General features: G+C 39.9%; 2 protein-coding genes and 1 pseudogene across 2 annotated transcripts; all 3 read left to right on the top strand.

Annotated features, from left to right (window-relative positions):
- The first annotated feature begins 2,019 nt into the window (after positions 1 to 2,019).
- LOC116257332 (L-type lectin-domain containing receptor kinase SIT2-like) lies at positions 2,020 to 4,457 on the top strand. Its single transcript, XM_031633955.2, has 2 exons — positions 2,020 to 2,078; positions 2,195 to 4,457. Exon 2 carries the CDS (start codon positions 2,319 to 2,321, stop codon positions 4,152 to 4,154), a length of 1,836 nt encoding a protein of 611 aa, XP_031489815.1. The 5' UTR covers positions 2,020 to 2,078; positions 2,195 to 2,318; the 3' UTR covers positions 4,155 to 4,457.
- Positions 4,458 to 9,009: 4,552 nt separating this feature from the next.
- On the top strand, positions 9,010 to 16,734 carry LOC116257230 (L-type lectin-domain containing receptor kinase SIT2-like; annotated as a pseudogene).
- On the top strand, positions 9,415 to 12,058 carry LOC116257354 (uncharacterized). The gene is made up of 2 exons (XM_031633995.2): positions 9,415 to 11,324; positions 11,618 to 12,058. The coding sequence occupies exons 1-2, from the start codon at positions 10,325 to 10,327 to the stop codon at positions 11,659 to 11,661; spliced, it is 1,044 nt and encodes a 347-aa protein (XP_031489855.1). The 5' UTR covers positions 9,415 to 10,324; the 3' UTR covers positions 11,662 to 12,058.
- Positions 16,735 to 22,865: the final 6,131 nt, after the last annotated feature.

Here is a 22,865-nt window from a genome sequence, read left to right as displayed (position 1 = left end):
TGTTCTAAAAGAAGCTACCAACTATGGATAGAATACAGACCTGTGGGGTATTACTGGCGAACGGCTAGATGCCCAGTTGACCATGTGTTGCTGAAAATGTAGCTTGGCAGAACCCGGTGTAAGGCTCGACATCAGGCCGGGCCAGGTTGGCCTAGGGCTGACCGGAAGCTCTTGCCAATGGCCCAAGCCCATCCGCTTAGCTATCAGGCCAAATCGGATCATCAATGCCGGACTATGGCCAGCCTCGCCTGGTGGTTTTTTTAAATTACAGGGTAGGTCCAGCCTTTTATTTTGTCTGGCCAGTCCATGTGTCAAATAACGTGCCAAAGACCTACTCATCACGGGCTGGTACCCAACTATCCATCAAGTACCCGGTTCATTGCCACCCTTAATGGCTGATTTGTGGGTCGGATGCTCAATATTAATGTCCGTACCAACACGTTCTTCTTGAAAGAAAGGATAAAGCGGTGGTGGAAGCGGAAGTTACACACACTTTTTTGGTGAAGAAACGTAGGTCTATGTCTCTTAACAGTCTAGAACTTGTGGAAAGAAAGAAATGCAGGCTTACATTATTGTACAGGGGTAGTTAACACTACACAACAAGTCAAGCCAACCTTGGATTCAACTTGAAGTGGCTTGAAACAACTCGACTTGGGGTCAACTTGTTTATAAACAAGTAAAGTTTTGAGTTTAAATGTATATTTGAAATGTCAAACAAATCAAGCTCGAGTTGTAAGAGTTAACGAGTTAAATGAATTAAAAAATTATATAGATTCATATCGTGAAGTTCCATTTTTTATTTGGATATGACTTGTCATCATTCGTATTTAAATCGGAATTCGAATATGAGCTAGTATATGAATATTTAAAAAAAAATAGATACGAATATATCTTATTCAAATCTCATCCATTGGTATCCCTTGATCCATTGGTATCCCTATTAATGAAGAACATATGATTTGCTAATGTGTTGCATTTCTAGGACTTGTTTGCATGGAGTTGCTGCTGGTTAAGATGGAGAAGAGCATGGTGGCATGCATGCACTGAAATTGTTCAATAGAGGTGGTTCGGTTGGAAACACGACTCATATCCAATATATTGACATCCCTTTGTTGCCCCACCCCGACATTTTCGGTGTGGATAAATATATAAAGAGAGAGAAAGAGAGAGAGGACTATAGTTGAATGGATGTGCAAATTAAAAGTTTTCCAATAGCTTTAAAACATGTGACAAAAAAATTAATCATTCGTCCAAATATTCTTATTATATATCCAAATGAACAGACCATTTCAGAACATGAGTTTGCCGACACTTTGCAATAGCTAGAAGTAGAACTTATGGAATAACTGACAATAGGCTTGGAGTCGAGGGAGGTGATGACAAAAAGGGTCTCCAATTTAATGAGGAAAACAACTCCATATAACAAGAATAATTCAAACGGCGTTAATTGCTGTCACCACCAGCTTCCTCACCAGGGCCATAATTAATTTAAGAACGGCCCACCAACTTGACTATCTATTTCCATTGACGAACCGGTACAGGAAATTAACCTTCGTTTCACGGTACTTTTCCTAATCCTTTTTACGTCTTCACAAAAAATATGGGCGTGTTCCTTCCCAATTCATACAATATTTTATATAATACGAATTGCTCATTCTGGGCTAATTGGTAAGAAGATTATAAAAAAAACACTAGGATAATCATTTCTTAAATAAATTATCCAAAATCATTTGAAAACCACATTGTTAATTAGCCTCTTGTGGAAATATTCAAGAAAAGTGAAAAGAAATTAATGGTGTGTATCTTGGTACATGCAAGATTTAAAAATTATGTTGTTGTTAAATGTTCCACAGTAATTTTTCCATTTCGCTGCATCTGCATATCCTTGAATTGAGAGCAAATAAAGATTTTATTTGATCTTCTTTTTAGTTTTTATTCCTTTCCAAGGTAACCCTTTTGTTGGTTCATTTAAAATCCAACATTGAGATTCTAATAGCCAGCAAGAATTATAAATTCCAGCCATTCGTCCTTAGTCCCTTCCTATCCATACATAAAGGGAGCTCCCTTGACACCAAATGGTGAGGACGAATCCCTTGTGAATATTTATGTGATCTTCAGCTATCTTCTGTATCATGGCACTTCATAACTCAAGGTTTCTCCTCTTCTTCCTTCATCTTCTTGCTCATATCTGCAGCTCACCTGCAACTTCCACCAATAGCACCTTTCATTTCAATCGCTTCCGCCCGTCAGATCTGAGTCTGTCTGGCTCTGCAACTGTAATCAAAACCGGGGCCCTTCGCCTAACTGACGGTCAGCTTATGAGGGATGATCCAGGCAGAAGCGGCCACGCATTTTACCCAACTATTCTGCAATTCAAAAACTCTGAGAATGCTAAGACAACTCAATCGTTCAGTACTCGTTTCGTGTTCGAAATCGTATCGGAGCTCCAGGAGTCAGGTGGCCATGGCTTCGCCTTCGTCGTGGCGCCCTCCACCAACTTCTCCGGAGCCATTGGAGACCGCTATCTCGGCCTCTTCAACCAGGGGAACGACAGAAACCAAAGCAATCATATATTTGCAGTTGAATTCGACACCGTTCAACAAGCAACTTTGAAGGATATAGATGCAAACCATGTGGGCGTCGACGTTAACAGTGTGATATCCAATGCCTCTGCTCCTGCTGCTTACTATACGGAGCTTGGCCGGAAAGAAAATGTGGTTCTGGACAGCCGGACGCGCATTCAAGCATGGATTGAGTACGATGGCAACGAGAAGCAGCTGAATGCCACCATAGCTCCATTGTCACACCCACTCAAACCTAACCGCTCCCTCATATCATATCACATCGATCTATCTCCTGTTTTGAACGAACATATGTATGTTGGCTTCTCTTCTGGTACGCAAGCTCTAGCAAGCAAGCACTATATCTTGGCATGGAGCTTCGCGATGGACGGAGAATTACCAGAACTGGATCTCCTAAGCCTTCCCTCTATTCCTCGGGATCGTACTCCTCTGTGGAAGTCATTTAAGTTGTTCTTGTCAGTTTTTGTAGCATTAGGGGCTCTGTTGTTGCTCATCATCACAGTTATCATTTCTTATTTGATCAGAAGGAAGAGGAAGCTGACGTCTGAGAAGATAGAAGGATGGGAGATGGACTACCCACATAGGTTCCCGTACAGGGAACTCTACAGGGGAACCAACTGTTTCAAGCAGGAGTTGGGGAGAGGAGGTTTTGGCGTTGTCTACAAAGGTGTGCTGCCCAGAAGCAGAATGGAGGTTGCAGTCAAGAGAGTATCACATGATTCAAAGCAGGGGATGAGGGAGTTTGTAGCAGAAGTATCCAGCTTGGGGAGGATGAGGCACAGAAACCTGGTCCAATTGCAGGGTTGGTGTAGAAGAGGTGAACAGCTGCTCCTCGTCTATGAATTCATGCCAAACGGGAGTCTGGATAGCCATCTTTTTGAGATGAAACGGAGCAGCCTCGGTTGGGAGCAGAGATTCAATATTGTAAAGGGAATTGCTTCCGGCCTGCTGTATCTTCATGAAGAGTGGGAGCAAGTCGTCGTGCACAGAGATGTTAAAGCAAGTAATGTGTTGTTGGATGGTGATCTCAACGGCAGGTTGGGTGATTTTGGGCTCGCCAGACTCTATGATCATGGGACCAATCCCAAGACCACCCACATAGTCGGGAGTTTCGGTTACATGGCGCCGGAGCTCTCCCGCACCAGCAAGTCCACAACGAGCTCCGATGTCTACTCTTATGGTGTCCTTCTCCTGGAGGTGGCCTGTGGAAGGAGGCCCATTGAACCAGAGCGCCCCCCTGAGGAGGTTGTTCTGGTGCATTTAGTTCGTTCGCTGTGGAAGGGTGGGCGAATACTGGACGCCATGGACAAGAGGCTGGGGAATAACTACGTGGTGAATGAAGCAGAACTTATTCTGAAGCTCGGCGTGCTCTGTTCACAGACAGCACCGGAATCAAGGCCAACCATGGGGCAATTGACTCAGCTTCTTAATGGCGAGGTCTCCCTACAAGAATATCTAAGATACAAGGATTTGATTATTCAAGAAGATGCCGGCAGGGACCAACTGATGCTGCAGTATCCTTCGTCGGAGAAGGTATCAATATTATCAACCTCAGGAAACTCGGGCTCATAAATTATGCAGACAACTCCGGCATCTCATTGCAGAGATATCAGTTGAAGCCATTGATCAAGTTGTGAAGCTTTCTGAAGTTCTGAATAGGAGAATCTGCTTGAGGTTCCCCATGACCGGTTTCGTTGAGAGAACTCTTGATTTTAGTTGTTTTTTAATCTGGTCACCGTATACCATTTCCCAGTCCACGTATAGGTATCGCCTACCACAATGTGTATATATAATCGAATTACAGCACTTTACATAATACTATTTTTAATTCCCTAAACTCGCTCGGGAGTTCGCCTAGTCCACCGCCTTAAATAGTGAAGAGATATCGGCTTCTCATTTCCCCCATTGTTTTAACGTTACATTTTCTCGTTGCATTTTATATGTTTTAAAAATTGTATTATTCTCAATATGAACTTAATTTCCACTAACAATTATATATTTTACCTTCTACTTGTTACGGTGCTCTTTATTTATTTATACTTTCTTACATCCACCGTCCTTCACCCCATTTTTTTAAAATTTCTTTTTACTTGTATAGTTATTGTATATGCAAGTGTTTTCCCGCTTGGCCATGGGCCTGAGCTGTGTCCAAAACCCCCTTCCTTTTTCTTACCTTAGGGTCTAAAGTTGTGTCCACACCAGTGGTAAGATCGCCACTTACTTCAACTCACATATAAAAACTCACCCTCCTTTTTGGTAGACATAGCCTTCTATTGAGGAACAGAACTAAAAATTTTTTTAATGAGAAAAGCCAAATTAAAGTTTTTAAATTCTGATACACTGAAATATTATTTTTTAACATTTTTATATAGAATAAGTAAAATTTTTTAAAATTTATATGTAAATTTAAAAAAAAATTGAGGTGGGTCGAGGACTCGTACGAGCCACTCTTGGCTCCGCCCCTACTCCTATTGGTCTGACCACGAACATACTCATAATGCATTCCAGCCTATCCATTTGAGCATTGCCCTCAAGGAATACATACTGAACATCAAAGAACAATTAATTAAAGAAAACTAGAAAAATCTTACAAAGTATACTTAAAAATATAATCAAATATCCGTGAAGGAGCTAGGAATAGGTATCAACTGATTGAAAACCAAAGCAAAAAATGTATGTATCTCACAATCATTTGGGCAATTAGGTAGTGCAAACTAGATGGAAATTAACAAACTGGTTAAGTTGGCGAATTTGTTTTTTATGAAGATGCTTCCAATTTTGTACAACGCCAAAGAAGACTTGTAAAAATGACTAAAAACTATAACTAAAAGTAAAGGGTGACCGTTAGTTAAAGTAAATAACTAAATACAGTTCCGTTTTCTTCCAAAAATGTATCTTCTGAAAATCGTTCCTAATGCGGGTTCATTAAGAGCAGCCCTCAGAACGTGTTTATATAGTTCAAATCTTATATATATGTTACCTAGTATTTCCTAAATACCTCATGCAATATTACTTTTATGAAAAAAAAAACATAAACCAGCAACAAATTGCACCAGATTCGCACCGGTACAATCACCACGGTTGCATGTACAGCATGGGCCTTGGCCCCATTTTAATTAAAAAAAACATTTATATGTAAATTTTAGAAAGTTTTACTTATTTTATATAAAAATTTTAAAAAATAATATTTCAACACTTATTTCAAAATTTAAAAACGTTAATTTGACCCTTTCATAAAAAAAATTTCTGGGTTCGCCCTTGTACAAATTAATTAAACTGGTGAAATAAGTCACCACAACGGCCAGCTGACCCGGCTAAGGGAACAGGCAATAACGTTTTGGGCCACATTTGACAAATGATAATGGAGAGCCGTGGCCAAAAAGATCTTTTAGCCATCGCGCGGACGTGCCGAAAAACACCACTGGACGTTGTTTTTCTTTTCATCCAAATCCCGGAGAAAAAAACCGGAACTAATTAATTAATTGAATGTACGAATAAGTTCTCCGGTTTTACAAAATCTCAAAACAATTAAATAATTATTCAAACGTATATACACATCAACACAAAGAAGCCATATTTTCAAATGTACAGTTTGCCTATATTTTGCGACAGCTCGATCTCATCAAGTAAATGAAAACGTAGCTGATAGACATGGTCACGTTGATCAAGGCGATGGCAAAAGGGGCTGAATTCAATGAAGAAAACAACTGAAGTTAATTGCTGTGGGCCTGTCACTAGCAGATATTTAATTTGAGAACGGCCGAACCAACTTGACCCTTGGCGGACGATTTGCTCTGACCGAATGGCTATAGGAAACCGTTACTTCCAGTTTCCCTGAACTGGACCAAATATCTATCTTAAATAAATGGACCACCATGTATATATATAGGGCGGTATTTCATATAGTCAATGATGTTTTTCTTAGTTTAAGCGGAGAAAGAAGAAACAATCAGGAAAATGGTACTGGACTTACTTTTTGGGTTGTAATGAATCCTCGAAGTCTTCACCTTTCATTATCTGTTGAAGAGAAACAGAAAAGGACAATGGGCTATCACAATTTATAGTTTCAAACGTGGAGCGATAAGGGTGGGCAAAAAAAAATCAACCAACTTATTCAGGTAGGGCCAAAGTAAGCTTTATTCTAAAAAATACATTATGCAACTAAAATTTTTTAATTTTTGTAATGTAAATTTTTTTAATAAGCTGGGGTGGGGCCACGGCCTAAGCGGGTCCCCCTCCCTCCACCCCTGGTTCGAAATTATATTTTCATAATAAGTGTGGTCCAGTTGAGTCAAGGATGAGCTTGCCAGAACCTAGAAAACTCGAACTCGATAGAACATGCTCGAATTTAATAAGACAGTATCAAATCAAGCTCGACGTCAACTTGTTTAGCTCGTTTTGTTAAATTGTCTCATTTTTTGACTTGTTCACTTATTTATTTGCTACTCGTTTAATTATTCTCTCATTACATTTCATTTCAGCATTCATTATATAGTTGAGTCGAGTTGAGTTTAAATGAGTCAAATTCTTACAACTCAAATCCGAGGCTTGACTCATTTATAATGAATTGATTTCAAGTCAAGTTTTGACAAGCGAGTTCAAGCTGACTGTGAAGCGTTGTGTGACATTAAGTGAATTTTCCAAAAACATTTTTGTTCGACATTTTTCAAATAAGATATATCATTTTCTTCATCCTTCTGCAAAACTCTCTACTTAGTTTAGGTTAACTGCAGAAGCATTTTGGTTGTAAAATAAAGTACCAATAATACCCTACAAATATTTTATTTGATGGGTTACACATCCAACTTTGGGTCGCATGTATTAACCATGTCCTCACTTGGCGTCGTGGAGGGTGCTGCCCTGATGGTATTGAAGAGCAAAATTGGCTATATGCACACCCTTGCATACAAAAAAAATTGTTCACAGGCTTTTTTAAAATGACCAAAATGCCCTTATCTAAGTAAATATGTGTTCTTTTAGAAAAAAAGAGATTATAAAAAGCTAAAAATCTAAAATATACATTTTTTAATAAAAAAATCAAAAAATACCCCAACCTCTTTTTCTTGACTGTATGTTTGTGTATGCACACCCCTGTCCATGCCACTCAATATCATTGAGTTGAGTTGATTTGAGATTAGGGGTCTACTGTGGAAACCACAATAGCTAGCCCTAAATATTGAACAAAATAAAATCATAAAAAATTCATATACTAATTATTCAATCCCATCTGTCTTGCATATATCCTTGGGCTGTCGTGTATGCTAAATCTCTAATATATTTTGCAAAAAATATTCAATATGAGAACATATACCGTCTTTGTCGCTCTTTTCATTACTCAAATTATTTCCTTTAGTTTATGGTACCTGACCGTTTCTAGATTCACATAAGTTTTCGTAAAACATATAGCGTTGTCATATATCGAAAGCTAGTCTTAAGTTAACCGTCGACCCTATTTTGTAAAATAAGTAACAAAAGCATGCTAATCACAATATGAATATGAAATTAAACCCACTCTAAACAAATTGATAGCATCAAGATGACAAATATTATATATATAGATATTATGGATTAGCTAATCGACATGAAGCACTGTCCACTTTGGCGTTTATGATTTTTTCTTGCATTTGAATTTGCACCGATCCAAAAAATAATAAATAAAAAATCATGAGGTAGCGTACTTAAAATACAAGAAACAGCAAACATGTGTTGCATGCATAAAATTTAATATTAGACAGTTTTTCTACCACTGTTTTTCGTCAAAATCCATTTCAAATATTTTTTTTTCAATCTTTTAATTTCGTTTTCAACTCAAATTTTCATAACATTAAATAATTACCAACTTTGAGTTTATTTCTGTTGAGATAAAAATGGCGGTAAAATTATATTCTTGTTTGTAATTTATTGTTTAACCTTGGAAATTGTATATGTGACTTGCTTTGAACTTATGAATAACTTATCTTTTTAGGCTAATATAGCATTTTTATAAAAAAAAAACCAATGAAATTTATTTATTTTATTTATTTTATCATTCATTACTTCTTTGGAAAAGAACAAAAAAGCTGTTATACCATGGTGCATCTATAGAGGTACATTTATTAAGATATCTTTTTATTCCACAGTGAAGAGTGCATTCTTTCCCAATACATTTAATTTAAACAATATATATTAGTGATCATGGGCCAATCTCGTATAAAGATTAAAAATAGGAAAGGCATCAATTTGTCAATATAAAAGATCATGTGAAAATTAAATTATTAAGTTTTTATGACATGTAAGAACTGGAACTATTATTTATGCTTATATTTATGAAAATATGCACACAAGATAGCGACTGTTTTGGAAAAGAAATGTAATTCCATTGACCTGCCACAAATAAATTCCAGTCCATACATAAGGGGCCACCCACTGTCGCCGACCAGAGGAAATATACGCTGTGACTTCCGCAATTTCCAACCCTCTCTCTGTCATGGCCCTTCATCTGCCATGGTTTCTCCTCTTCTTTCTTCTTGCTCATTTCTGCATATCACTTGCAACTTCCCTCAATAGCAACTTTTCCTTCAATGGCTTCCAACCGTCAGACCTGAGCTTATCTGGCTTTGCAACTGTTACCAGCACGGGAGCTCTTCAACTCACAAACGGTCAACAAACCACGGATCTTCCAGGCATCACAGGACAGGCGTTCCACCCGGCCATTCTCCAATTCAAAAAGGGTCCTTCAGCTACGACAACTCAATCGTTCAGCACACATTTTGTCTTCGAAATCGTATCCAAGGCCCAGCAACCAGGTGGTCATGGCTTCGCCTTCATCTTGGCACCCTCCACCAGCTTCTCCTGTGCCTATGGAGGCCCCTTCTGTTCGTGGCATAGAGATAAGGAGGGATTCTGCAACTTCCATAGAAAGAAGATCATGATCCGTTATCTTTGGGAAGAGATAGGATACAGATCCTGATGTATCAATCATCTCCAAGATTTTTGCAATCAATCTTGCTGAAGGATTCTCGTAAATCTCTCGTGAAACTGTTTCTATCTTAATCCCATGTATCCAAAAACTATATAAGGAACTGAATGCCTGCTGTAAAGAATCATCAAAGAATGAAGTAGAAGAGTGCCTCCTTTTCTCTCGTGGATGTAGGCTAAATGCCGAACCACGTAAATGTCTCTGTTATGCTCTGTTTTATCGCTTCTCTGGTTTCCCCCTTTCTTTAACATGGTATCAGAGCAGGTTTATATGAGCTCTTGAAGTTGATTCCTGCAAGAGTGGTGGACGATTGAGCTGCTGCCGGAGGACAGAAGAAGGCACCGACGGAGCAACCTGTGGTGCCGTTTTTCCTTGGTGATTCCTGTCGTCAAGCAGGAGTCTATCTAGTTTGTTTGATTTCCCATACAATCTCAGATTCCTTGGACACCTCTGAAGGAATCTTTGAATTTTTTGGGAAGCTATCTGATACAACCGACGAAGAATCTCCACCACCACCTCCTCAAATTTTTGGGGTTTTTTGGACTTTATCACTAGTCAGTTGCTTCCCTTGCTTCTGACGGTGATCCGTTTCTATCATTCTCTACTGTTCGCTGACGACGCCGTTTCTGTTTCTCGGCAAAGAGCAGAACAAGAAGGAGGACATACCTGATCCTGGTGGAAGAAGCTTGCTCGGACGCTGGTGTCGACTCAGACCTCAAACCAGTCGTCACAGCGGCTTCACTTTCTGATATAAAATTGTTTTTTTTTACAATTTTATTTTACCATGGCTGATACTCTCAGCAATCAAACCAGCTGCAGCAGCCCCAACAATCTGAAAGGAGGAAACGATCAAAGCCATGGGACGCTCAAGATCACCTCTATTCTCCTCAACCACACAAATTATCTCAGTTGGGCTAAAGCTGCTCGCCTCTTCCTAAGCGGACGATGTAAAGTGGGATATATCACTGGAAGAATCTCACCTCCACCAAAGAACGATTCCAACTATGAAGTTTGGGAATCTGAAAATGACATGGTAATGGCGTGGCTTATGAATTCCATGGAACCTCACATCTCCAGCCTATTTTTGTATAAGGAAACCGCAAAGGAAATATGGGATACATTGAAGGAGATGTATAGCGAGCAAAATAATCTTACTCGAGTGTATCAACTTCAGCTTGATATCGCCAACCTCACCAAAGACAGCAAGCAAACCAGTTTGTATTTAAACAAACTTCGCAGCTTATATGATGAACTTGCCCAATATAGGCCGGCTACTGCAGATGCAGACATCTATCAAAAACGTTTTGAGGAAGACAAAATTTTTAAAGTGCTTGTTGGTCTAGGACCTGATTATGAGAGTCTTCGCAGCCAGATTCTGATGACCACGCCCTTACCAAATTTTAATCAAGTATGCCAAGCGATTCAAAGAGAGGATACTAGAAGAAAGGTCATGAACCCCACATCAAAAACAGAGTTATATGAAGAGAATCATGAAAAGATGGCGTGTCTTGCTCGGTTTAAATCAAGTACTCGGAAGACTGATTCACAAAACCAGAACGATGAAAGCAACTTCCAACGAAACCGCAGTAGACTCAAGTGCACGTATTGTAAGAAAACTGGGCATCGTCGAGAAAAATGTTGGGAGCTCGTCGGCAAACCGGTAAGGGAGAAAATGTCACCTTCCCAAGCAGATCTTGTCACAAAAGATGATTTAGAGAAATTTTTTCAAAAATTCTCTAAGACAAATCTCGTTTCTTCTCAGCCTGTTGGTAATTCCACTGAAGGTAACAATCTTGCTTTTCTTACTCATTCAAGCAATCCTATTTGGGTCATTGATACTGGTGCAACCGATCATATGACTAATGATTCATCCAGGTTGACTGCTATAGATAATATGAACAAAAAACATGTTTTCTCAGCCGACGGATCACATATCAATGTTAATGGAACTGGAAAATTTTCATTCTTTGAAAATAAATCATCTGCAGTTCTTTATGTGCCTAATCTCTCTACTAGTTTGATGTCAGTAAGCAAACTGACCAAGACTTATAACTGTATGGCCATTTTCTCTCCCAAGAATGTGATATTCCAGGATCTGGTAATGAAGAAGGAGATTGGTAGAGGACGGGAGCATAATGGGCTATACATAATGGAAACTCCAGGTGCAAGTTTCTTCGTACATACACGTAGCGAAAAGAGGAAGCAAGAATATCAAATGTGGCATGCACGACTTGGGCATATTTCGGATAAGAACTTGAAGATGCGGGTTCCTAATATTAACGCAGATGGACACTCTTGTGATGCTTGCGAATTTTCAAAGTCGACTAGGTTGCCTTTTCAACCGTCCACTGAACGATCCACAGATTTCTTTGAACTGGTGCACTCTGACGTGTGGGGATCAGCCCCAATAGAATCATATACGGGATACAAGTACTATGTGTCTTTCATTGAAGATAAATCTCGTATGTCATGGATTTTTTTCCTTAGAAATAAAAGTGAAGTTGTTAAGATTTTTCAAGGTTACTACAATTTGGTATACACTCAATATGGAGCAAAAATTAAGAAACTCCGGTCTGATAATGGGGGGGGAATATGTGAACCAACAATTTGAAGACTTTATGAACAAAAAGGGAATACAACCAGAACTTACGTGCTCTGGCACTCCCCAACAAAATGGAGTTTCAAAAAGGAAAAATAGACAACTTCTTACCATTGCTCGTGCTCTTATGATCCACATGAACGTCCCTAAGAGTTTTTGGGCCGAAGCAGCAGATACAGCATGTTATATTGCTAATAGAGTGCCAAGTTCTAGTATTGAAAATCAAGTTCCTCTTGAAGTTTTGATTCAAAAAACGATTTCTATTAGGCACTTAAGAATTTTTGGGTGCAAATTTTTTGTGCACATACAAGAGAGATTCCGGAACAAACTTGAAAAATGTGCTTTGAAATGTGTCTTTCTTGGATACTCAAGCAAAAAAAAGGGTTATAAATGTTTTGATCCAAGATCAAGAAAGTTCTTTGTGACTCGGGATGTAAAATTTTTTGAGAATGAACCATTCTATGAGGCACCGAGTCAGGGGGAGACTCAATGTTCCATGGATGATCCTACTGCTGGTACTACTACTGCTTCTCTATCTCTTCCTCTTGTTGATGTGTTCCAAAATACCACTATCCAAACCAAAACAAAAAACAAAAACCAGTACCCTAGCGAACCTTCCTCTTTAAGTGCACAGCCCTTTATAGAAAACCAAGATAGTAACCATCAAAACCAAGATAGTAACCCTCTAGACCAAACCATTGAACCAAGTCAAATGATTGAACCAATCCTTAGAAGATCAACCCGTCCTCCTAGGCCACCATCAAAACTCAAAGATTTCTATACCTACTTATCAACCCAACACAATCACTCTATAGATGATTACATTACCCTTGATACCTTATCTAAACCCTACAAGTCATATGTACTCAATACCTATTCCCACTGTGAACCAAAAAACTATGAGGAAGCAAGAAAAAGTTCAAACTGGCAGACAGCTATGCAAGAAGAACTTTCAGCTTTGAAGAAAAACCAAACTTGGTTTTTAGTTCCGCTACCCAAAGGGAAGAAAGTTGTTGGATGTAAGTAAGTATGTAAGATAAAATACCACAGTGATGGAACCATCGAACGATACAAAGGTCGTCTTGTTGCTAAAGGCTTCACTCAAACAGAGGGAATAGATTATAATGAAACCTTTGCTCCAGTCGCCAAGATGAATACAATAAGGATTCTTCTGTCAGTAGCATCAATTAAGCGGTGGAAAATAGCCCAACTTGACATCAAGAATGCCTTCCTTCATGGAGAACTCAATGAAGAAGTGTACATGAAAATTCCTCAAGGCATAAAACATGAGAAAGGGTATGTGTGCAAACTAAAAAAGGCTCTTTATGGCCTTAAACAATCCCCCCGAGCGTGGTTTTCTCGCCTAAGTGAAGCATTGATTAAACTTGGTTTTAAGCGAAGCAATGCTGACTATACAATGTTCGTGGCTATCCGGTCTTCAAAGATAACTATTTTACTTGTATATGTAGATGACATCATATTGACAGGTGATGACAATGAGTTCATGGCGCAAGTCAAAGTTTACCTCAATCAGCAATTTGAGATCAAAGATCTTGGGATCCTACGGTATTTCTTGGGTATGGAAGTGGCGCATTCCTAACGTGGAGTTTTCATATGCCAAAGAAAATATACCCTTGACCTTTTAAAGGAAACCGGGTGCTTGGGCACCAAGGTTGCAGACACTCCTCTTGAAATGAACTGTAAATTGAAGAAAGAAGAAGGAGAAGAGATTGAAAACATTCAAAGTTTTCAAAAATTAGTTGGGAAGCTCATATATTTGACTGTCACTCGACCAGATATCACTTATGCTGTCAGTCTCATAAGTCAATTTATGCACAATCCGACGTCGAAACACGTCGAAGCTGCTCACAGAATCTTGAGGTACTTAAAAGGAACGCCAGGACAAGGGGTCTTGTTGAAACGAGATCAGAAAATAGATATAATTGGATACTGTGACGCCGACTGGGCAGGTGATCCGAATAACCGAAAGTCTACGTCAGGGTTCTGTACTTTTGTTGGAGGAAATCTAGTAACTTGGAAAAGAAAAAAACAATCAGTTGCGGCTCGATCGAGTGCAGAGGTAGAATACAGGGCTATGGCGTCATGCACATGCGAGTTGATATGGATAAAAGCATTACTGAAAGATATGAAAATTGAAATAAAGGATTCTATGAAGTTGATGTGCGACAACATGGCAGCAATCTACATTGGAGCAAATCCTGTCTTTCACGAACGAACTAAACATATCGAAGTTGATTGCCACTTCATTAGAGAAAAAATACAAGATGGAACCATTCAAACACCTCACGTCAGAAGTGAATTTCAACTTGCCGACATCTTTACAAGTCTCTTGGAAGAGATCGTCATACATACATTGTGTACAAGTTGGGGCAGATCGACATCTGCTCACCAACTTGAGGGGGAGACTGTTCGTGGCATAGAGATAAGGAGGGATTCTGCAACTTCCATAGAAAGAAGATCATGATCCGTTATCTTTGGGAAGAGATAGGATACATATCCTGATGTATCAATCATCTCCAAGATTTTTGCAATCAATCTTGCTGAAGGATTCTCGTAAATCTCTCGTGAAACTGTTTCTATCTTAATCCCATGTATCCAAAAACTATATAAGGAACTGAATGCCTGCTGTAAAGAATCATCAAAGAATGAAGTAGAAGAGTGCCTCTTTTTCTCTCGTGGATGTAGGCTAAATGTCGAACCACGTAAATGTCTCTGTTATGCTCTGTTTTATCGCTTCTCTGGTTTCCCCCTTTCTTTAACACCTTCCTCGGCTTCGTCAACTATTCGAACAACGGAAACCCAAACAATCATATATTTGCAGTTGAATTCGACACAAGTCAACAATTAGATTTGGATGACAGAGATGGAAACCATGTGGGCATCGACGTCAATGGTGTGATCTCCAATACCTCCGAATCTGCTGCTTATTATACAGAGCTTGACAAGAAAGAAAGGGTGCTTCTGGACAGCCGGACGCCCATCCAAGCATGGATTGAATATGACGGGAATGGGAAGCAGCTGAATGTCACCATAGCTCCAGTGTCGCACCCACTCAAGCCTACCCACTCACTCATATCATATTCCATTGACCTGTCTCCTGTTCTGCTTGAACACATGTACGTTGGCTTCTCTTCTGGTACGCAAAAGCTAGTCAGCAAGCACTATATCTTGGCTTGGAGCTTCACGATGGAAGGAAAAGCACAAGAATTGGACCTCTCACGCCTTCCTTCTGTTCCTCGGGATCGTACCCCTCTGGGGAAGTCTTTAAAGCTGTACCTATACCCTTCTGTAGCATTAGTGAGCATCTGTTATTGGACCCATAAGAAGAGGAAGCTCACATCTGAGAAGGTAGAGGAATGGGAGCTGGACTACCCACATAGGTTCCCGTACAAGGAACTCTACAGGGTAACCAAGGGTTTCAAGGAGGAGTTGGGGAAAGGGGGTTTCGACAGCGTCTACAAAGGTGTGCTGCTCAGGAGCGGAATGGAAGTTGCAGTGAAGAAAGTATCACATAGTTCGAAGCAGGGGATAATGGAGTTTGTGGCAGAAGCATCAAGCTTGGGGAGGATGAGACGCAGAAACCTGGTCCAGTTGCAGGGTTGGTGTAGACGAGGCGAGGAACTGCTCCTTGTCTATGAATTCATGCCAAACGGGAGTCTGGACAGTCATATTTTTGGGATAAGAAGGAAAAGCCTGAGCTGGGAACAAAGGTTCAAGATTGTCAAGGGAATTGCTTCTGTTCAGCTGTATCTGCATGAGGAGTGGGAGCAAGTGGTTGTGCACGGGGATGTTAAAGCGAGTAATGTATTGTTGGATGGTGATCTAAATGGCATGTTGGGTGATTTTGGGCTTTCTAGACTCTATGAGCATGGGACCAACACCAAGACAACCAAAATCGTTGGGAGTTTTGGGTACATGGCGCCGGAGCTTTCCCGCACCTGCAAGTTCACGACGAGCTCCGATGTGTACTCATATGGTGCCTTGCTCCTAGAGGTGGCCTGTGGAAGGAGGCCTATTGAGCCAGAGAGGCCCTATGGAGAGATGGTTCTGGTGGAGTTAGTCCACTCTCTGTGGAAGGGTGGACGAATACTGGACGCCATGGACAACAGGCTTGGGAATAGCTATATGGTAGAGGAAGCAGAGCTTGTGCTGAAGCTTGGCGTGCTCTGTTCACAGGCTGCACCTGAATCAAGGCCAAACATGTGGCAACTGACTCAGTTTCTCAATGGTGGTGCCTCCCTACAAGATCTGGAATGCCATAATATTGTTATTCAAGACGATCCAGGCATGGACCAACTAATTCTGCAGTACTCTTCCTCTGCCATTCTATCATCAACTTCAGGAAACTCGGGATCATAACTTATGAACACAACTCCAGCATGTCATTGCAGAGGCATCGATCAAAAAGTCATAGATCAGTATATCCTTTCTCAAGTTGTCAAACTAGCAGAATGCTACCCTTTGCTCAAGGTTCTGGTTGGCTACCAGATCTCTCACATCTGTTATTTTTGGAGCTGAGTGCCAGTACGTACACCGTTTGTGTACTTCTTGTATTCGGTCTGCCAAAATCTTTGTATGATTTACTACCAGTAATATAAAATACTACTTAATTGCCTAAGGGCGATGGCTTTTTCTATTCTTTTGTTTCTTTTTTTTCTTGGGTCAAGAGTTCATCAATTACATAGTCCACCATCTTAAGTAGTGAATATATTGAACAAGGTTACTTAGTAGATTATGTTTCATCTTCACTTTTTCTCCGTTCCTTTTAGATGTTTGAAATGATGCTTGTGAAATTAAATTGTTTTAAATAAAAGGCTTTTTTTTTTTGGTAGCAGCAGCACACATCCGTGAAGGCTATTTTGAATGACGTTTTATGTTTGGACATGTTGACTTAGACGATAAAAATATACTTTCAACCACGTCCATTTTTTAAAACCCATCACGAATCTGTCTTACTTTTGTAAGTGTTGACGCGTTCAGTTGTCTCAGCACAGACGATATTTGATCATGGCGTTATCACCACTTTCTGGCGCGCATTGGGGCAGACAAGACGCCGTTTCATCTTCGAGCAATGGTGGTTGAGGGAACGTGAGTTCAAGAGCATCTTTCACTTTTCTTGGCCTTCTCCAGCGGTTGATCGGCCGGCAGCACTGAGGATCAACTTCAAGGGCCCGTTTGATTGCAGAGATAAAACGAGAGGGGAGAGAAAAAAACTATACGGCGGGTGAAATTTCACCCGCCCATACTCACGACTTATCAAACGGGGTGAACTTTCACCCGTTTCTCGTTAAAGCGAGCGGGTGAAAGTTCACCCGCTCGACGGCTCTCGATGTGCTTCTGGTTCTCCCGAGTCATAGCCCCTGCCGCGAGGTTCGTGGTGCCAAAACTCTACCGCCGAGAGAGATATCGCCTGAGGATCCAAAGGAGTGAGCGCCAGAACTCACTACCAGATTTGTAGACGACGGTGCAGCCCTTACCAGCCACAGAGATGGCGAGATGCCAGGATCATTGATCGGACAAGCTGGATGGACGGCGAGCCTCGCAGTTCATCCGGCGACAATCAAATCTGTGAAATCGACGCCGGTGGAGCTTCTGTCAAGTAAGTACCAAATTCTTCGATGGAACATACTGTAGAAGACGTCCAGTGTGAAGACGACGGAACGACGCTTGAGGATTATCGCCGCCAGGCGACTGTTTCCCCAATTTTGTTCTGCAAATTGGGTTGATTTCGCAATCCGATGACATGTTCTATCATCCTTTATTGTTAATTGATGTTATGACTTGTCTTTGATCGATTTTACGTTCGAATTTGGGGAAATCGCCAACTTCTGTCGAGGACGTGTGCAGCACGCGGCCTGGGAGATCGGCTTTGTATTATTTTGGAAGATGTTGTTGTTGGGGGAGGAGAGAGTAGTAGAGAAGAATGAAAACGCATCTTTTTTCGGTTCAGTGGGTGGATGAACATTTGGGGTTCCCTATTGTCTCACTCTCTCCAGAGAGCGGCAATCGGTTTCAATAACAAGTGTTCCAAATTTTGTGGCCTGAGAATCTTGTTAATGTATATGAATGCATCTTCTCTCTCTCTTTTCTCTCTGTAAGAATTGGTTTTTACAGAAATTCCCCATCACCTTCCCTCCAGCCTTGGCTGCCTTGCTGCAAGTCTGCAATTGAAGAGCAGATGCTCATCCTTTTCGTTTGCATATCACGTAAGTGACGCCTGATAGTCAAATTTCAGCATTTCAATTGTAAGAGTTAGAAATTGAAACAATTGACACATTTTATACATGTTTAGTAGTAAATAAACCTCAGCAAGTGATTGAAAGGGTTGCTTTCCTTTTTGAGGACGAATTCTGTATCAATGATTGCTGCAAATGAAAATAAGTTTCTTTGCTTATAATAGTTGCTGCTTTTGTTTATGCATGTCAAGGACGAGCAGTGGAATTGAGCTCAATTTTTGGAATTGTTGTTTGAAGTGCTCTCTCCATTTTTCTATCCTGTGCATCAAACAGGGTTAAATTTACCACGTTAAATTCTTCCTGAGCATCAAACAGGGCCTCAGATTGGAAGAGAGAAAAATTTCATCTTGTAAAATTTTCTAGAAAAATTTACCATGGTAAATTTACCGAGTTAAATTCTTCCTGTATATCAAACGAGCCCCAAAATAACACAAAGGAGGTTGCGTAAGTTCCATAACTTACTGTTGGGTCAGGTCCAGCCTCAAAAGAGGACCCGACCCAACCCGTCACTTAAGTGACGGGCGGAAGAAAGGAGAGGGCATCCCGATGGTGCCCTAGCTCTCATGATGTCTCTCTCTCTCTCTCTCTCTCTCGTTTTTTACTCTTTTGAATAAAAGAAAGAGAGGTCTTCCCTCGTGGCTCACACCAAGCAAGGAGAAGGGGAAGAAGAAGGTAAAGAAGAGGAGAGAAGGAAGGCAAGAAGGAAAGAGGAAGAAGAACACGGTTGTGGATTTGGGCAAGCGTGTGGGTTCAAGTGTAGAGAGAGAAAGTGAAGAAAACAAGAAAAGAAGAACATACAGTGATTTCTTTTCTTGTAGTTTTCTTGTGCATTCATTCTTGAGAATGATTTATGCTATTCTCTGCAAGAAGAACAATGTAGTTGTATTGCCTCTTTGAAGTATAAATATATATCTTTCTTGCCCGTGGTTTTGTACCTCATTATTGGGGGTTTTTCAACGTAAATTGGTGTCTCATATTTTTCTGCATTTTTAGCATATATCTTAGCATATATTGCTGCAACATTGGTGTTGAAAACTCAATCTTATGCTCGCAGCCCTGTGACTCCGATTTTCAGCAGTTTTGTGTTGGTTTGTCCTCTTTTATTGTTGTTGAAGCATTCTTTTTGGGGAATATGATTATAACAAAGTGGTATCAGGGCTAGGTTCATGCCAGGTTGGTTGTGTGCATTCTTATTGAAGGATGGAGTCGACTCCCACTAGAATGGTCTTTCTAAATGGGAACAATTGAACCATATAGAAAGCCAAAATGAAAGATTTGCTGTATTGTAAAGACCTGTATGCACCTATTGAGAAGCAGAAGCCAGCGAATATGACAGATGAAAAATAGAAGTTATTGGATATGAAAATCATTGACACCATCAGACAATGGTTAGATGACTGTGTTTTTCATTTGGTATCCGCAGAGACGAGTGGGAAGTTGTTATGGCAGAAGTTGCATGATCTTTATGAGAGAAAAACAGCTGGGAACAAGACTTTCTTGATTAGGCAATTTGTAAATTTGAAACTTAGAGAGAGAAAACCAGTGTCAGAGCATTTGAATGAAGTACAGAGCATAATCAATCAGTTGTCAGCCATGAAAATGATATTAGATGATGAGTTACAGACACTCTTATTGCTCAGTTCTCTTCCCGACAATTGGGAGACTTTAGTTGTTTCTTTGAGCAACTCCGCTCCAGATGATGTGCTTACGATCAAGCATGTAACGAGCAATATTTTAAAAGAAGAGACAAGGAGAAAGTCACTTGGTACTGGTAGCTCACAAGTGCTAGTGATGGGAGACAGGGGCAGACGGAAGAACCGTAACAAATGGTATGACAGGTCAAACTCTAGGTCCAAATCAAGACCCAAGATAATAGGTAAATGATTTCACCGTGGTATTCTAGGGCACAAGAAGATTGATTGTAGGAAATGAAAAAAAGAAAAAGAATAGAAAAAAAAAGGTCAAGAAAATGTGAAGACAAAAGAGTACACTGTAGTTGCTTCAGATGATGAGGTAGTATTATTTTTATATGAAGAAAATGATTGTCTTACAGTTCAGAATAGTGATTCTACATAGATTTTAGATACTGGGGCATCGTATCATGACACACCATGTAGATAGTTGTTCTTATCTTACAAAACAGATGATCTTGGGGTAGTTCACATGGGCAACAGTGATACTTTGAAGATTGTTGGGATAGGAGATGTTTGCATTGAGACAAGCACAAGATGCAAATTGACTTTGAGAGATGTAAGACATGTTCTAGATCTCAGAATGAATTTGATTTCTGCAGGAAAATTAAGTGAAGATGGATATTGTACTTCGTTTAGTCAGACTGGTTGGCTAGATGTGACAGATTTGGCTCTTTGTATGAGATAAAGTCTCGAATCAATAGTGTGGATGTCAATGTAGTTACTGGTGGTACTTTGTCAGATTTGTGGCATAAGAGGTTATGTCACATGAGTCAAATTTGCTTACCAAGAGGAATTTGTTACCAAAGGCAGATGGTGCACAGTTATCTCATTGTGATCATTGTTTGGTTGGTAAGTTGCATCGAATTTCCTTTTAGAAAAAGTTCTCCTCAAAAACTAAAGATATTTTAGATTTAGTTTAATTCAGATGTATGTGGACCTATAAATGTGACATCTAAAGGTGGGACATCTTATTTTGTTACATTTATTGATGATGCATGTAGAAAGGTGTGGGCGTTTACAATGAAAAGCAAAAGTGAAGTAAGTAGTATCTTCATGACTTTTCATGCAGTGGTTGAGCGCGAGACTGATAAGAAGATTAAGAGACTGCGTACAGATAATGGTTTGAGTAAATAGCATATTCTTTACGAGATTATTGTCTAAAGCATGGTATTAGACATGAAAAGATAGTTCATTATACTTCACAGCATAATGGAGTTGTAGAAAGGATGAATAGAACTATAATTGAGAGAGTTAGAAGTTTGCCATCTAGCTCTAAGTTGCCAAAGTATTTTTGAGTAGAGGCAATGTGTACTGTAGCTTATTTAATAAACAGGTCTCCTTCAGTGCCTCTAGATGGATATATTCCATAGAGAGTTTGGTCAGATGAAGAAGTTAAGTATGATCACCTCAGAGTTTTTGGTTGCAAAGCTTTTATGCATGTACCTAAAGAATATATAACCAAACTAGATGATAAAGCTATTTCTCTAATATTTTTAGGTTATGCAGATGATGAAAGTGGTTACAGGTTATGGGATCCAAAGAATGACAAAATCTACAGAAGTTGTGATGTTGTCTTTAGAGAGGATCAGACGATTGAAGATGTCATGGGTGACAAATAATCAGGTGTGAATGCTAGTGGTGTTCATGAGCCAACCTATGCAGAACCTGAAGAACTTTTATCTAAGCATGGTAAGACTGATGAAGATGTAGATGAAGAGGAAAGAGAGGAAGATGAGCAGTATACAGACGACAACCCTATGGAGACTCAAACTGATCATGAGCATGAGTTGGAGGGGGAGCTTCCTTCTCATTCAGAACTAGACCTGGGCAACGGGCCGAGTACCCGATGGGTACCTGGTACCCGGTCTGGTCGGGTCCGGGTTCGGGCCGAGAAAACGGCCCGGTGGGCTGGGCCCTTTTATAAATTAAATTTTTTTATAATTTAATAATATGTATTTTATTAATAAAAATATATTTTATATTACTGAAAATTTATTTTATAATTAAAAAAATAATTTTTATTACCAAATGGGCAGGGCCGCGGGCCGGGACCTGGTCTATTGGGCCGAGCCCGGGCCAGGTTTTGGGCCCAACTGGCCGACCCGGGCCGGGTTTTATCGGGCCACACCAGCCTAGCCCGTTGCCCAGGTCTATTCAGAACCAATTGAGGAGCAATTGGGAAGAGGTAAAAGAACACACATGCCATCTACTAGATATTGTACTAGAATATATTATGTTTACAGATAGTGGAGAGCCAGAATTCTATGCAGAAATGCTAAATGATGTGCATAAAGATGAATGGATTAAAGCTATGCAGGAAGAGAGAATTTTTTTATATAAGAATCGCACTTTTGATTTGGTAGAGCTACCAAAAGGTAAGAAAGTGTTGCAAAGTGGGTCTACAAGCTTAAAAATAAAAGTCAAGGCAACTTGAGATACAAAGCTCGGTTAGTGGTGAAAGGTTTCAAGCAGGAAAGAGATATTGATTTTGATGAAATTTTTTCTCCTGTTGTTAAAATGTCATCTATCAGGATAATACTTGGTTTGGTGGCATGTCTAGATTTGGAGTTAGAACAGTTAGATGTAAAAACTACTTTTCTTCATGGAGATCTAGAGGAAGAAATCTACATGACACAACCCGAATGTTTTGTGGTTGCTAGAAAGAAACACATGGTTTCTAAGTTAAAGAAGAGCTTGTATGGACTTAAACAAGCACCTAGATAGTGGTACAAGAAATTTGATGCATTTATGATAAATCAAAGGTATCGCAGGTCA

This window comes from Nymphaea colorata, chromosome 7 (assembly GCF_008831285.2).
Source record: "Nymphaea colorata isolate Beijing-Zhang1983 chromosome 7, ASM883128v2, whole genome shotgun sequence".
NCBI lineage: Eukaryota > Viridiplantae > Streptophyta > Magnoliopsida > Nymphaeales > Nymphaeaceae > Nymphaea > Nymphaea colorata.
The sequence above is the reverse complement of the archived record's forward strand: the minus strand, read 5'-3'. Positions and strand labels throughout refer to the sequence as shown.

Coding starts and splice junctions, on each gene's coding strand:
- LOC116257332 (XM_031633955.2), top strand. CDS start 2,319: ATGAGGGATGATCCAGGCAGAAGCGGCCACGCATTTTACCCAACTATT.
- LOC116257354 (XM_031633995.2), top strand. CDS start 10,325: ATGGCTGATACTCTCAGCAATCAAACCAGCTGCAGCAGCCCCAACAAT. Junction 11,325..11,617: donor TGTTGGTAATTCCACTGAAG/GTAACAATCTTG, acceptor TTCTCTCCCAAG/AATGTGATATTCCAGGATCT.